A 15,847-nucleotide genomic window follows, 5' to 3' on the forward strand; every position below is an offset into this window, starting at 1 on the left:
GGTCTATAGTGCTAACTGCAGGTTTAAAATGTCTGATTCAAAAGTATAGTAAGAAAGAGATACACAATGGAAAGAATGTGCCAGGCTTGGTGAAACTACTTGGAACTCCCACAGCGAGCATACATGCATTGCAGGTTGAGTGGCCCTCTGTCTCTTGGTTCTGTTGGAGTAAGAGTCATTATATTAGTCCTGTTGACTCTGTGAGGTTCTCAGTTCCTTCCTTTACAGTTTTGTACACGTTTTAACAGAGAGCCACAGCAAACTGGACTGGCACGTACTGTCTGGTGGCAGCAGACTGCAGACCATCCAGTTACACCCGTACCATGGTGGAAATTACACCTGCTTGGCAAGGAATTCTGAGGGAGAAGTGCGCAGACATTATACAGTGGTTGTTCAAGGTAAGATAACGACACTGATACACACCAAAGAGAACCATTACCAGATTAATCACTCAGCCGTGTTGAGCTGACTGGTTGCCATGATAGTAATGGATGACCTAGCACCTTTCATAACCTCAGGATGCCCCAAGCTGCTTGACAACCATTTAAGTATCATTGAAGTATAGAAGGAAGTTGGCACAGCAAGTTCCGTCAAGCAGCAATGGGTCAAAGACCAGATAAACATTGATAATTTATATTTGATAACTAATAATTGAATCATTGATATATGAGAGGATATAATTTTAATGTAATGTGATTGGAGGATAGAGGGGATGTCAGAGGTACTGTAGGCTTTTTATGCTGTGGCATTAAATTGATTTTGGAGTAGGTTAAAAGGTTGTCACGATATCGTGTACTAAAGGGATTGAACTGTGCTGGGCTGTTCTATAGTTCTAGTAATAATGCTCAGATAGAAGGAAGAACACCACTGCCTTCTGTGAATTGGAGTTGTGCCTTCCCTTGCTATTGGACTGCACAGCATGCCTGGATTTTGTGATGAAGTCTCTGCTGTGGACATGAAAATGCAACCTCATGGTACAGCTGCACAGTCAGTCAGCAAGGTGGGATTGAGCTCGTTGCAGTGTCGACCACAATAAAATAGCTTGTTGACATCCATTGGAAAAAGAAGCTACAAATAGTGAATTTAAACGCAAACAACAGGAATTCTGCAGATGCTGGAAATTCAAGCAACACACATAAAAGTTGCTGGTGAACGCAGCAGGCCAGGCACCATCTCTAGGAAGGATCTCGGCCTGAAACGTTGACTGCACCTCTTCCTAGAGATGCTGCCTGGCCTGCTGCATTCACCAGCAACTTTTATGTGTGTTGCTACAAATAGTGAAGCTCTTTTGCAAGGTAATGCTTCAAAAGAGAAGGAAAGAATGAGGATTAGGAGGCAATAATGGTTGGGGCAGTATAAAGTCTTCAAGGAGCTATGCATTGCAGAACAAATCATGTTGGAGGGCATCATGGTGGCTGGGGACAAATCCTGATGTGGATTTTGACCCTCTTTCTAATGATTCAGGAATTACAAGCCAATCTAACCAATGGCGTTGGTTTCAGCAGCAGATTTGGATATTGACTGTCACTATACCCATCCCTTAGGCAATTGGCATTTTAAAATGAGGGATCCAATTGTAGAAATTGATGAACTACAAATCCCAAAGGCACCCAGGCCATGGGATGAAACAGATAAAATACCTACTAATATGCTTTACCAGTCTGCCCTGAAAGAGATTGATCTTGAACATGGAGACAAAGAGGCAACAGAAAATGAATGTTTAAATTTTTTAAAAAATCAAAGACCAGTATAAACTGTGGATTGTGCAGACCTGTAACGAAAACAGAAGGTGTTGGAACTACTCAGCAGGTTGGGGAGCATCTTCGGAGAGAAAGAACATTAACTTTTAAGGTTAATGCCAGGGCTGGAAATGTTAACCTATCCTTCTTGTCTGTGTCAGCAGACAAGAAAGATAGGTTAACGTTTTGTCTAGAAGATTTCAGAACATCTTGAAGGACCTTGATGTCCACATCCATGGATCCCTCAAAGTTGCTGCACAAGTTGATTGGTGGTTAAGAGTTGTAAGGAGTGTTGGCCTTTATTATTCCAGCATTGAGTTGAAGAGCCATGAGGTAATATTTCCCATCATTTATGTTTGTTTTCTTCATGACCAGTGTCACCAAGTATCCTCAGCTCAGAAGTGCCCAGTGAGTACAATGCCGTGGTGAACGAAGACGTGAATTTAGAATGTGTGGCTTCAGGAAAACCAAAACCTATTCTAAAATGGCTGAAAGATGGCCAATCGTTGGAAGCAGTGGGAAAAATACACATTAAGTGAGTGTGAATTTTCTCTCATTCTCAGGATGAAACCTGCTATTACAATGATTTGCCTTGGTTCTCTTCAATGTTAATTGAAGAAAGGAATTGGTTTCTTTCACATAGATAATTCCACAATCTAATGTGAAGACAGCTATAAACGTGCACATTAGAAGTGGACAGGATGTCAGCCATGATGTTTTGTAACTTTAAAACACTGAACTATTTCAAAGAATACATGGGAGTTTGAAGTGCAAGTCTAGCTTCAAGTTTAATTTAAGGAAGAAGCACGCTTAGCGTGATGACATATGCATTTAACATACACATTAACCCATCCATTGAGATGTTCCCACAACCAATGATCTCACTTTAAGGACCCTATCTTGTTATTTCCTGCTCTTGTTATTTATTGCTACTTATTTATATTTTCATTTGTATAGTTTGTTGTCTTAACCTCCGGGTTGAGTCGGTAGTGAAGAAGGCGAATGCAATGTTGGCACTCATTTCTAGAGGAATAGAGTATAGGAGCAGGGATGTGATGTTGAGGCTCTATAAGGCACTGGTGAAACCTCACTTGGAGTACTGTGGGCAGTTTTGGTCTCCTTATTTAAGAAAGGATGTGCTGACGTTGGACAGGGTACAGAGAAGATTCACTAGAATGATTCCGGGAATGAGAGGGTTAACATATGAGAAACGTTTGTGGGCTCTTGGACTGTATTCCTTGGAATTTAGAAGAATGAGGGGAGACCTCATAGAAACATTTTGAATGTTAAAAGGCATGGACAGAGTGGATGTGGCAAAGTTGTTTCCCATGATGGGGGAGTCTAGTACGAGAGGGCATGACTTAAGGATTGAAGGGCGCCCATTCAGAACAGAAATGTGAAGAAATTTTTTTAGTCAGTGGGTGGTGAATCTATGGAATTTGTTGCAAGGGGCAACAGTGGAGGCCAAGTCATTGGGTGTATTTAAGGCAGAGATTGATAGGTATCTGAGTAGCCAGGGCATCAAAGGTTATGGTGAGAAGGTCGGGGAGTGAGACTAAATGGGAGAATGGATCAGCTCATGATAAAATGGCGGAGCAGACTCGATGGGCCGAATGGCTGACTTCTGCTCCTTTGTCTTATGGTCTTATGGTCTTTTGCACTTTGCTTGTTCTTTCATTGATCCTGTAATAATCACTATTCTATAGATTTGCTGAGTACACTCACAGTAAAATAAATCTCAGGGTTGTATATGGTGCTATAAATGTACTCTGATAATAAAATTTACTTAGATTTAGTTCGAATTAATTATTTAAATGAACAAGAATGCTAAATCAATATATATGCAAGATTACTCAAATATTATTGAAATATTCAATGCACAATATCAGGTAGTAGATAAAGTTCTATAGTTTTATAGGTGAAGCAGACAGCAAACACAAAGAAAATACTAAGTAATACTTGGGCTGAAGTTAGAAGGACGTGCAGAATTTGGTACCAATGACAACACAATTATATACAGTTTTATTGAAATGTAACTGGGTGAGCAAGACAAGTGCTGAATGGCCCACATTCTTCACGTGCAGATGAGAAGACTTCAAGAGTTTGGGACGGAGGATGACCACATCCTGTAGACATGAAATTTTGGACAGAGGCAAGGCAGAACCCAAATGACTTGAGTTCCATGGTTTGCTTTTTAACCAATAAAAGTTCATAATAATTAGGGAAATCCAACGAATATTTTACTTTAATCATAAAGTCAGAGTTTTTGATATCTCTATCAAAAGCCTCCGGTTTAAGATGCTGCTACCAAAGGTGTGCAACAGCTTACTAGTAGTTTGTAAGCAAAGAAATTCAATTAAAAGCACTACTTTTTTTGAAGTAAATTGTGGCAAATTATCACTGCAAACAATTGTTACGAGAATACACATAAAATTAAGATGTTTGCTGGCCTGGGCTAGCATCAGTGGCATCAGCAGTTGGTCTGCCACCTGCCCTCAGGGGAAGGAGAGATAAGGAACAATGGAGCAGCGTCTGGAGATGTGTAATGAAGGGATGTGGGAGGGAGAGCTGTCTGGAGCAGCTCCCCCCTTTGAACCCTGAACTGTTTGAAGTGATGGACAGGCGATACCCCAGCAGGGGGATAAAAAGGGACAGGTTCGCTAAGACAGACACACACGCCACCCGAGGTAACGAGACCCTGGAAGCGGTGCGCCTCTCACGAGTGGTGAGAAGTACTGGACAACGCACAGGGTGGAAAGGTACGATCAGCGGGAACCCGGTGTGTGTCCGCCCTTGCCTGGGTGCCGGGTTCCCTGCAGAGGATCGACCGCATCTGGAGGAGGGGTCACAGTCGGTGACCTCAGGTGACATCACCAAGGACCCGCCCAAAAGTTGCTCGTGAGCAATCTCGCTGGTCTGTGAGTGAAGCTGTGCTGAATGATGAGTTGTTCTCTCTGTCTCTCTTCCCCCACCTTGTCCATCGCCATGGCAACGATTACTGCGAACTGAACTTTGAGTCATTTTGAAATTGGTCATTTACCCCTAGACAACGGTAGAGCTTGATTGATGCTGTTATCTTAATTCTGTGCACATGTGTGGTTATCATTGTTGAATTGTTGCATTTATTATCCTTTCGATTACTGTGTTGCTTGTTTCTTTAATAAAACTTTCTTAGTTCTAGTACTCCAGACTCCAACTGAGTGATCCATTTCTGCTGGTTTGGCAACCCAGTTACGGGGTACGTAACACAATGAAGAGGCGAGCGAAGACAAAGCTAACTCAAGAGATGTGCAAAATCAACGGACTTGGAGTTGGAGCCGTGCTGGTTGGAGTGTACGATTTGGAGAGGAGAAGCCGAGGCAGAGGAGTTCTGATGCCCGTCCAACTAACCCAAGTGCTGAGCCAATTTGGAAAGGTTGAGAATGGCTTCTTCAGCAGCAAAACCTAGGCCCGAAAGGGAATCGCTAGGCAGTGTGTTCTAGGCCCGGAACAATTCACTGCAGTGGGTCCTAGTCCTAATACGAGGCACGATCCGCTGTTTGGACAATTAAACACCAGCCCAGATAATCTGGAAAGTCAGGATGTCGTGAGTTGGGTAAGGTTGGATTGCTCTGGGTGCCAAGCCGATTTGGAGAGGTCGAGAACAGTTTCTCCAGCAGCTAAATCTAGGCCCAGAGAGATTTGCCATGGCGGAGCCTGGGTCCAATTGCAAGGTACAATCCACTGTTTAGACATTTTAAACACTGGCCCAGATAGTCTGGGGGCTCCTCTCTCTCTGTGACACTAAGAATGTGAGACTAACCCCCAGTAGCTGTGCTTCGTATCTGAGAACAATAACTGGTCAGTCTAATTGGCCAATAGTTCCCAGTTTTTTGCCTTCATCCTTTTTGAATGGGGGTGTCCCATTGACAATTTTACAGAACTCTAGCATTTCCCCAGAATCGAAGGACTTTAGGAAGATTATAACTAATGCATCTACTATTTCAGTTTCCATTTCTAATAGGATCTTAGGATTGAACTATTCAGAAGTAGCTGGACGGATAATTTCGACATGACTCTGCTTCATTCTGCCTTTCGGGAAACTGAGTGCAAAATGTAAACGATCAAAAATCAGCTTCATTCATCATAATTGTTTAGATGCTTCAGAATCAGAATCAGGTTTAATATCATTGGCATGTGTTGTGAAATTTGTTAATTTTGCAGTAACAGTGCAATGCAATACCTGATAACAGAAAAGAACTATGAATTACAGTAAGTATATATATATAATAGATAAATAAGTAGTGCAAAGGAAAAGTAGTGAGGTAATGTTCATGGTTTGAACACAATGGAAACCATCCTGACCAACAGCGCCACAGTGTAGTATGCCAGCTGCACAGCTGCTGAGTGACAAGACCTGCATCGCGTGGTGAGGGCGGCCCAGCGAATTGTCAGGATGGAGCTCCCAGGACTGGACACCATCTATTCCAGCAGACCCAGGAGGAAAACAATCAGCATAACTAAAGACACCACACACCCCGACCACTCCCTGTTTGACCTGCTGCCGTCCAGCAAAAGGTTCAGGACACTAAAAGCCAGAACAAATAGACTGAGGAACAGCTTCTATCCCAGAGCTGTGGCCTCCATCACACCACTCCCACAGTCAAGTGATTGAAACTGTGAGCACACACATGCCCACACAAGGACTCAAATACTTGCACTAACGGCACTTTGTGCATTACTGTGATATTCTGGTGTTGTTGCAACTTATTTTCTGCTACTTATCTATTTAATACTGTTTTTCTATTACTGTCTTGTTTTTATCTACCGCTTTATTTAATTGCCTGAGAGGAAGCCAAACAGAGTTTCATTGCACCTATAATGACAATAAAGATCATTCAATTCAATTCAATTCAATATCTATTCACTTCAATTCAATATCTATTCACTTCAATTCAATTCAATTCAATATCTATTAAGAAATCAGATGGCAGAGGGGAAGAAATTGTTCCTGCATTGTTGAGTGTGTGCCTTCAGGCTTCTGTACCTCTTTCCTGGTGATAGAATGAGAACAAGGCATGACCTGGGTGATGGGGGTCCTTAATGATGGACACCACCTTTCTGAGGCATCGGTCCTTGAAGATGTCCCCTACTGCCCATGACAGAGCTCAGTTTACAACTCTCTGCGGCTTATTTCGATCCTCTTCAATAGCTGTTCAATAGCTTCCCCCATACCAGACAGTGATGAAGCCAGTTAGAATGCTCTCCACAGTACATCTGTAGAAATTTGTGAATGTTTTAGGTGATATACCATACCTCTCAAACTCCTACTGAAATATCCTAAAGAGAGATTCTAAAGAATGTGCAAGATGGTGCTGGTGAGATACAGTGACATTTTGCGGGCAGCAAACAAAACTACTAACTATTCTATTAATTATACATTTTCTGGACTGCGATCACACCAATCCACAGACTGTAATTTTCCTTTGGGAGTTGTGCTTTCGAACCATTTGTACAAGCTGGCATTTCTGCAGTATCCTGAAGGATTCAGTAAACTGGACTCTCGAGAATGCAGGTACAGCCGCGGCGGCCATTGATGGAGGGGACTTGGAGTCAGATGGAAACTGCGGGCCAGATTGAAGCACCGGGGCCCAGGCCCAGGCCTGAGAGTGGAAAGCAAACTGATGTTTAGCCGATTTAAGCACCAAACCAGATGAAAAGATCAAGGCATCAAGCCCGAGGGTGAAGGATGAACTGCTCCAAGATACTCTCGCCAGAGAACCATGGTTCTTTCCATGAGCCGGGAGGAGAAGATGGCAGCGTGATGCAGCAGGCGCAGCTCTCTGGTGAAATGATATCGTATCTGTTAAATAGGGGCCGTGGACAATTCTGATTTGATGAAGACAGACATGAGAAGCAGAGGAACATCTGGAGAAATTTCTGAAATGCCTGGTTCGCTGCTGTTGTTACTGTGCGATTGAGAATCTCCGGAGGGAAGGCCCAAAATCCCTGACTTTGCCTGCTGCTGGCAACCAAAGCTGAGGTCGAAGCGTTCAGATACAGATGGTGCTCAGTACTCGGTGTTGGAGGGCTGATCAGAGCTCGAAGTTTTTGTACGACCCAGAGTTGGACTGTGGTCGGGCATGGCAGGGAGAGTTTTCTTCCTTCTCCCGTCTGCGTGAGATGTTGGACTTTCGAGAAACTTTGAACCTTTTTTACTGTGCCATGGCCTGTTCTTCATCAAGTTAAGGTATTGTTGCACTGTTGTAACTATATGTTATAATTATGTGGTTTTGTTAGTTTTTCAGTCTTGGTCTGTCCTGTGTTTTTGTGATATCACACCGGAGGAATATTGTATCATTTCTTAATGCATGCATTACTATAACGACAATAAAAGAGGACTGCGTGTCCTCATAATCTAATAATCTAATCTAATGTTCTGTGTGTTATTTGTATACTTTTTTGATTGTTTGCACGATTTGTTCTTTTTTTCACACACTGGGTGTTGTGTGAATCTTTTTTCAGTTGACTCTTTTGTGTTTCCTTGTTTTGTGGCTGCCTGCAAGAAGGTGAATCTCGAGGTTGTATATGGTATACATACTGTGATAATAAATGAACTTTGAACTTCGGATTTGCTGTGGTGTGTTGGCACATGTACCAAAAAACAGCATTCTACAATTACAAAGAATAAAGAATTATATAAAAATAAAGGTAGAGGGTAAAGTATAGAAATGGAATAAAATGTGCATAAATAGATAAATATCATGTACTTACAATGTGTGCTGCATTATAAAATGTGGTGTCAAGTGTTTACAGTGCAGTGCACTGACTCAGGTAATAGATAGAAGTGGGTGTAGAATGGTTGATCAGAATGACTGCCTGGGAGATGCAACCTTTAAGCTGACGTGAAGTTTTTGTTTCAAAGCCCTGTAACACTTTCCAGAAGTTCGCTGGGTGGGGAGTGTCTGCAATGACTCTCCCACCGCCCACCCCTCTTTGTCCTGGACTCAAACAAGGTCTGTAGTGCTGGGAGACTGCAGCCAATGACCTTTCCGGCTGACCTGAGAGTTCACTGTGGTTCTCCGATGTTATCTGGTATCCGGGTTCTTGTTCCCTGCAGGTCGACTTCGGATGGAAGCTCCTTAGCAATAAAGGGCGTTTCAGCCTCAGATGCAGGAAGATACACTTGTGTGGCTCAGAACCCTGCCGGCGAGGAGACAAAATTGTTCATACTCAAGGTGCTTGGTAAGCGAAAAGTCACACTCAAATGCCTGAAAATTGGTATCTCAACCTGTTCTCCCAATGGCTCCTTTCTACTTGTAGAAGTAGAAAGGAGCCATTGCTAAGTCATTGGGCTTTGCCAGCATTCCATTCTCCTTACTTCAGGGGCAGGTTTTTCATTTCAGATTAATCACTTACATCGATAATTTATCCACACCATTTGCATTATTCATGTAGTATCAGTGTAACTGAAGGTTTCTAAACCTGGAATCAGCCCCCACATCACCAGGGAAACCGAAATGTAAACACTGCAGGCTTAGAAACCGATTGTACAGGATATTGGCACCAGGAAGTGATCCTTCTCTCCACCCATACAGTGAACTACTGTCTATCCAGCCAGCCTTTCAGAAGGGCTCATACTGTCCAAAAGATATGTCAACAAAGAGTAAAACACAAGAGATTCTGCAGATGCTGGAAATCCAGAGCAACACACACGAAATGCTGGTGGGACTCAGCAGCTCAGACAGCATCTATGGAAAGGAGTAAACAGTCAACACTTCGGGCTGAGACGCTCCTTAAGGTGGGTCTTGGCTTGAAACGTCGATGCTTTATTCCTTTCCATAGATACTGCCTGGTCTGCTGACTTCCTCCAGCATTTTGTGTGTCTGGTAGGGCTGATTTATACTTCTGCGTCAAATCTACACCGTAGGTACGGCGTAGCCGCGAACCGTATGCAGTGCCTACGTGGATCCCTACACTGTAGCCTGACGCGCACCTCTCCCAAAATGTAACTACGCATCGCAGCAACACAGACCGCAACAACTGTGATTGGTCCGCTTGGAAGCATCACATTTCCTCCTACGCTGCAATAGCTTCCTATTGGGTGACTGAAGGGCAGGGAAGGAACTCTGGCTGCAATGCTTTCCATAAAGCTTTACAGACCTCCGAAATTATGGAGGACACTTTTCGCTTTTACGAAAAAAGACGCTCGCTTTAAACTTGTTTACCCCGAGGAAGACTACCATGGCCATAAAGCCTTGCATGGGCAGGTGTGTGCGCGTGCGTGATGTGCGCGAATTGCAGAGCGACGCAGACACACCGACGCACAAGTATAAATGCTTACAACGGCGTTGCCCACTTGCGTAGGCTACGGCGCAAGCTTGACGCACAAGTATAAATCAGCCTTTACTCTTGGTCAATAAATAGATCAGAACTTGAATGCTTGTGGGCGTGCATGTTTGAATTAAAACTTGGGGAAGTGTATCCCTTCGTGCTCATCTCCGGACCACAGAAGGCTTCTTGCATTCAATTGGTTACTATCGAAAAGCTGAATTTATTTATTAAAACAATGAATATATCCCAAGTACTTTATTGGCAGTGAAGGCCTTTGGTATTTCCCAAGCTTGTGATTCCTTCCTTTTCTTTTACCATCGAGTTTACTTTTCTTTTTGATGAGGGAATGGGGCTTAGGAACACGGAATATTACAGCACAATTCAGGCCCTTCAGCCCACCGAGGTGTTCCGACCTTTTAAACTACTCTTAAGATCAGTTCAACCTGACCCTTCCAAATAGCCCTCCATTTTTCTACCGTTAGGGTTATCAAGTTTTTAAATAGTAGCCAGAATCAGTATGCTGGTGCAGAGGGAATTCTGTCCGATGGTTGAATGGAACCCAGATGGCACGGCCAGTCCACGGGGAAGACTTGCTTCCCGGTCAGTAGAGATTTCTTCAGGCAACTGACGGAACTTTATTTCAGAAACTGGAGAGGAGCAGCCACCAGCCGGTGAGGTCCCAAAGTCCCGTCCCCCGGTCCCAGCCCACCTGCCCTCACACGGTTAAAGCAACTCACTTTTCCTTCACACAGCCTTCTCTCTTTACGATAGCATCAATTGAAAACAGGAAGTCTGGAGACCAGCAGGAAGGGATACATTTCCTGAAGTTTAATTCAGACCTGCACTTCCTCCCTGCTGGTGTGATCGTGCACCTGTGCTGGGAACCATGCGTCCAACTGAGACTCTGAAGTGCAGACTAAACGACAACGGTTGCTTTTGTGGGTTCCGTGGTGTTCCTCCCTGAGTCTGAGAGTGCATTTGCTTCCTTCTCCCCCCTGCAGTGCCTCCAAACATCAGCGGAATCTCTGGCCTTCCCGAGGTCCTCACAGCGGCGCCGAACGCAGCCGTTACGCTGGAATGCCGCGCCGCCGGCGTCCCACCCCCACAGCTCAGCTGGTTGAAGGATGGCCTGCCCCTGCCAATCTCGTCCCACATGAGGCTGCAGTCAGCTGGCCAGATCCTGAGGTAAAAGCGCCGGTGACGTGGCTGGAAAACCCAGGCTCCCCAATGTTCATCCCTGTGCTTTTCTATCTACCATTTTACTCACCGTCCTCTCATGGCCAGAGAAGCATCAGCTCCCACAAAGTCTTTTCTGTTCATTCATGATAATGGTTTCATAGGTACATTTAATGTCAGAGAAATATATACAATATACGTCCTGAAATGCATTTTCTTCGCAACCATTCACGAAAACAGAGGAGTGCCCCAAAGAATGAATGACAGTTAAATGTTAGAACCCCAAAGTACCCCCCCCAGCTCCCCTCCCTCCCGCGCGTAAGCAGCAGTAAGCAACAATCCCCCCTCCCCCCCACCAGCAGAAAAAAAGCATCGGCACCCGCCACTGAGCACTCAAGTGTGCAGCAAAGCAAAGACACAGACTTGCAGTACTCCAAAGACTACTCGTTCACCTGGTATTCGACATACCACAGGCTCTCTCTCTCTCCCTAATAAGGGAGAAAGAGGTATCTCCGTTTCACAGCGAGAGGGGAGACATAACAAACAACTAGCTAGTTTACAATGTTAAAAGTCCGTTGCATCACTTTTTCCGAGCTCTGTGCCCAAAGATCTCAGGTCTCTGGGCACATAGCCAGAGATCTTCCGAGTCCCACGACACACCGGTCTGTTGGGACACCGACCTTCGATCCGCCCGTCTCCAGAGCCCCGAGGTCCCAGGCCTCCAAAGGCGAGCTGAGCTCTTAGGCAGTGCCCTTGGCATGTCAGATAATGGCCAGTCGTGAAACCCCGAGAGCGGGTCCCATTCCCGCAAAGAACCAAAGTCAGCATGTAACTCCAGGTCAGGGTCTTCAAAAAAACAGTGAATGGGAAAAATAGAGATATTAAAGATGGAAATGGAGCAGTTTCTGAAGATGGAAGCAAAGGAGTTGCTGTTTAGTGCCACAATGGAAAGCAGGCTCTGAAAAATGCCAGCAAAAGAAATGGGCAGGAACTTTATCCTACATTTGAAGTATAAGATACTGTTAAATTAGGGTAGAAAATGCAAGAAATGTACAGCAGGTCAGGCAGCATCTGTGAAAGGCTTTGTCATGAGCCCTGCGGGCTTCTATGATGATCTGCGGAGAGTTGGGCTCCGATGTTCCTTGAGCACCTCCATTTATTAAATGTCTTAACTGAAGTCGTTAAGGTCCCTTATGCTTTCTGTTTAACCTTGTCAAGTTTACTTGGACTGGCACGGGTTTTCCACGTTCTATAATTACTTAAAGTGGACTCCCAATTAGCACTGATCGCAGGGTCCTTGTGTTAAGAATGATCCGTCTCACGGCGTTGCTCGGTCATGCCACAGATGTTCTGTTGGAGTTCCCATGTATAAACTCATGTTCCATCTCTACATGGAAGTCTGTCGTCCCTCTGCACCTGGGTCAGTCGTTGCCAGTGCTCACTCTGACAGTCTCAGGTTAAACAGGGTGAACTGCTGTGTTGTTTTGCAAGTAAATCTGCAGCGAGTTTCTTATCAGTGCACAGTGCCAATTGTTTTCATCTCTGAGGTGGATGAACTTCCAATAGAAAGACGTTATTTCCTGCAGTTTCTATTATTGTTCCAGATCTTCTACATCAGTAGTAATCTACTCTGGTGTCGGACACTGTTTCTTGTTTCTCTTCTGTTTAGGATTGCCAAGGTACAGGTTTCTGACACAGGAAGCTACACGTGTGTCGCTGTGAGCCAGGCAGGTGTAACGGAGCATCATTATCACCTGCGTGTTCAAGGTACATAAGTCTTTGCCTTTGAAAAAAGGTGTGAAGGCCACCTCACTCCCATAATTTATTTACTGACATTCTTATACTTCAGTGTGTTTGACTCTCCCCTTTTTATTTCTGCCAGTTCAAGGTCAAAGTAAGATTTATTATCAAAGTATGTATACGTTACCATAGGCAACCTTGAGATCCACATTCTTGCAGGCATTCACAGGAAAATAAAGAAATGCAATAGAATTTACAAAAAAGTGTACATAAACAAAGACTGACAAACAACCTATGTGCAAAAGATGACAAACTGTGCAAATAAAACAAATACTGAGAACATGAGTTGTAAAGATTAGATTAGATTAGATGATGAGGACACTCAGTCCTCGTTTATTGTCATTTAGAAATGCATGCATGCATTAAGAAATGATAGAATGTTCCTCTGGAGTGATATCACAAAAAAAACAAGACAAACCAAAGACTAACACTGACAAGACCACATAATTATAACATATAGTTACAGCAGTGCAAAGCAATACCATAATTTGATAAAGAGCAGACCATGGGAACGGTAAAAAAAAATCTCAAGGTTCTGATCGACTCCCGATAGTCCCCGATAGCAGGCAGCAGGAGGGAGAAACTCTCTCTGCCATAAACCTCCAGGCACCAACAACTGTTGATGCATTGGAAGCACCTGACCACAGCCGAATCTGAGTCCATCCGAAAACTTCGAGCCTCTGACCAGCCCTTCGACACCAAGCACCAAACACCATCTCTGCCGAGCGCTTCTACCCCATCCCGGCCTCCGAGCAACAAGCAAAGCCGAGGATTCGGAGCCTTCCCTTCCGGAGATTCAGGATCACACACTAACAGCGGCAGCGAGAAAGGCATCTCAGAAGTTTCTCCAGATGTTCCTCGGTTCTCTCACGTCTGTCTCCATCAAATCAGAATTGTGCACGGCACCCTACTTGACAGATTACAGATATCATTCACCGGAGTGGCCGCGCAAGCTACGTCACGCCGCCATCTTCTCCTCCTCCTTGAAAGTGAATCTGTAGAGGTTGTAAAAAAGCTCAGAGATGGGGTGAGTGAAGTTACCCATGCCAATTCAGGAGCCTGACGGCCGTAGGGTAGCAACTGTTACAGAACCTGGTGTGTGGAACCTAAGGCTTTCGTACCTCCTGTTCAAAGGTAGTAGTGAGAGCAGGGCATGACCTGGATGGTGGCAGTCCTTGGTGATGGATGCTGCCTTCTTGTGGCAGCGGGTCATGCAAGTGTTAGGGAGGGTTTTACCTGTGATGTTCTGTACCCACAACCTAGGGACTCACTTTCAAGGACACTTCATCTCGTGTTCTAGATAGATAGATAGACATACTTTATTGTACCTGAGGGAAATTGGGTTTCGTTACAGTTGCACCAACCAATAGAGTATAAATATAGCAATATAAAAACATAAATAATTAAATAATAGTATGTAAATTATGCCAGATGGAAATAAGTCCAGGACCAGCCTATTGGCTCAGGGTGTCTGACCCTCCAAGGGAGGAGTTGTAAAGTTTGATGGCCACAGGCAGGAATGACTTCCTATGACGCTCTGTGTTGCATCTCGGTGGAATGAGTCTCTGGCTGAATGTACTCCTGTGCCCAACTAGTACATTATGTAGTGGATGGGAGACATTGTCCAAGACGGCATGCGACTTCGACAGCATCCTCTTTTCAGACACCGCCGTCAGAGAGTCCAGTTCCATCCCCACAACATCACTGGCCTTCCAAATGAGTTTGTTGATTCTGTTGTTGTCTGCTAACCTCAGCCTGCTGCCCCAGCACACAACAGCAAACATGATAGCACTGGCCACCACAGACTCGTAGAACATCCTCAGCATCGTCCAACAGATGTTAAAGGACCTCAGTCTCCTCAGGAAATAGAGATGGCTCTGACCCTTCTTGTAGACAGCCTCAGTGTTCTTTGACCAGTCCAGTTTATTGTCAATTCATATCCCCAGGTAATTGTAATCCTCCACCATGTCCACACTGAACCCCTGGATAGAAACAGGGGTCGCCGGTGCCTTAGCTCTCCTCAGGTCTACCACCAGCTCTCAATATTTGTTGCTTCTTTTTTATGATTTTTTCTTCCTTTTTGCACTTGCACAGTTTGTTGGCTTTAGCACGCTGGCGGTTCGCCCTGCTGGTGCGTTCTTTCGTTGATTCTATTTTGCTTGTTGGATTTATTGAGTCTGCCCACAAGATAAAGAATCTCGAGGTTGTATAGGGTGACATATACAGTATGCACTTTGATAATAAAATTACTTTGAACTTTGAGCTTTATTACGGATTTAAGTGACACTGTTTTCTCTTCCTTTTCCCAACAACCCCCTCCCTCCCAACGAAGTTCCTCCAAGAGTTGAAAATTCCGGTGATGTGGAAGAAGTACTGGCCATCCGTGGGACGTCTGTTAGTCTCACCTGCGAAGCCAGTGGGATCCCACCCCCAAGCTTCTCGTGGCTGAAGGATGGTGAACTGCTGGCGCTGAATGACCTGGTTACTGAGAGTCACCAGATGAGGTTTGAGCTGCCCTCCGTCAGTCTGAGTGACTCTGGCTGGTATTCCTGCATTGTTGTGAATGAGGCAGGCGAGGCTACCAAACTCTTCAACTTGGTGGTCATGGGTGAGTGACGTGCATACCTGGATTTGTGAATGGGTGCAGTTTCAAAGGGGAAGAGCAGACATAAAGGCTTCATTTGTCACACGCACATCAAAACATACAGTGAACCGTGTCATCTTTGCATCAACAACCAACACAGTCCGAGCAATACAGGCAAAAAGCTGGAGGAACTGGGCAGGTCAGGCAACATCTATGGAGAGGAATAAACAGTCAA

The 15,847-nt window shown here is 44.6% G+C and overlaps 1 protein-coding gene across 1 annotated transcript in view; it reads left to right on the forward strand.

The window, feature by feature from the left end:
* LOC134360080 (hemicentin-1-like) overlaps nt 1–15,847 on the forward strand; it is a 425,813-nt gene that overhangs the window by 298,907 nt on the left and 111,059 nt on the right. The window contains exons 63-68 of the mRNA XM_063074161.1: nt 249–398; nt 2,115–2,274; nt 8,839–8,963; nt 11,054–11,237; nt 12,898–12,995; nt 15,361–15,636. Of these exons, the coding sequence (XP_062930231.1) occupies nt 249–398; nt 2,115–2,274; nt 8,839–8,963; nt 11,054–11,237; nt 12,898–12,995; nt 15,361–15,636 (993 nt within the window). The remainder of the gene's footprint in view (nt 1–248; nt 399–2,114; nt 2,275–8,838; nt 8,964–11,053; nt 11,238–12,897; nt 12,996–15,360; nt 15,637–15,847) is intronic.

This window comes from Mobula hypostoma, chromosome 21 (genome assembly GCF_963921235.1).
Source record: "Mobula hypostoma chromosome 21, sMobHyp1.1, whole genome shotgun sequence".
NCBI lineage: Eukaryota > Metazoa > Chordata > Chondrichthyes > Myliobatiformes > Myliobatidae > Mobula > Mobula hypostoma.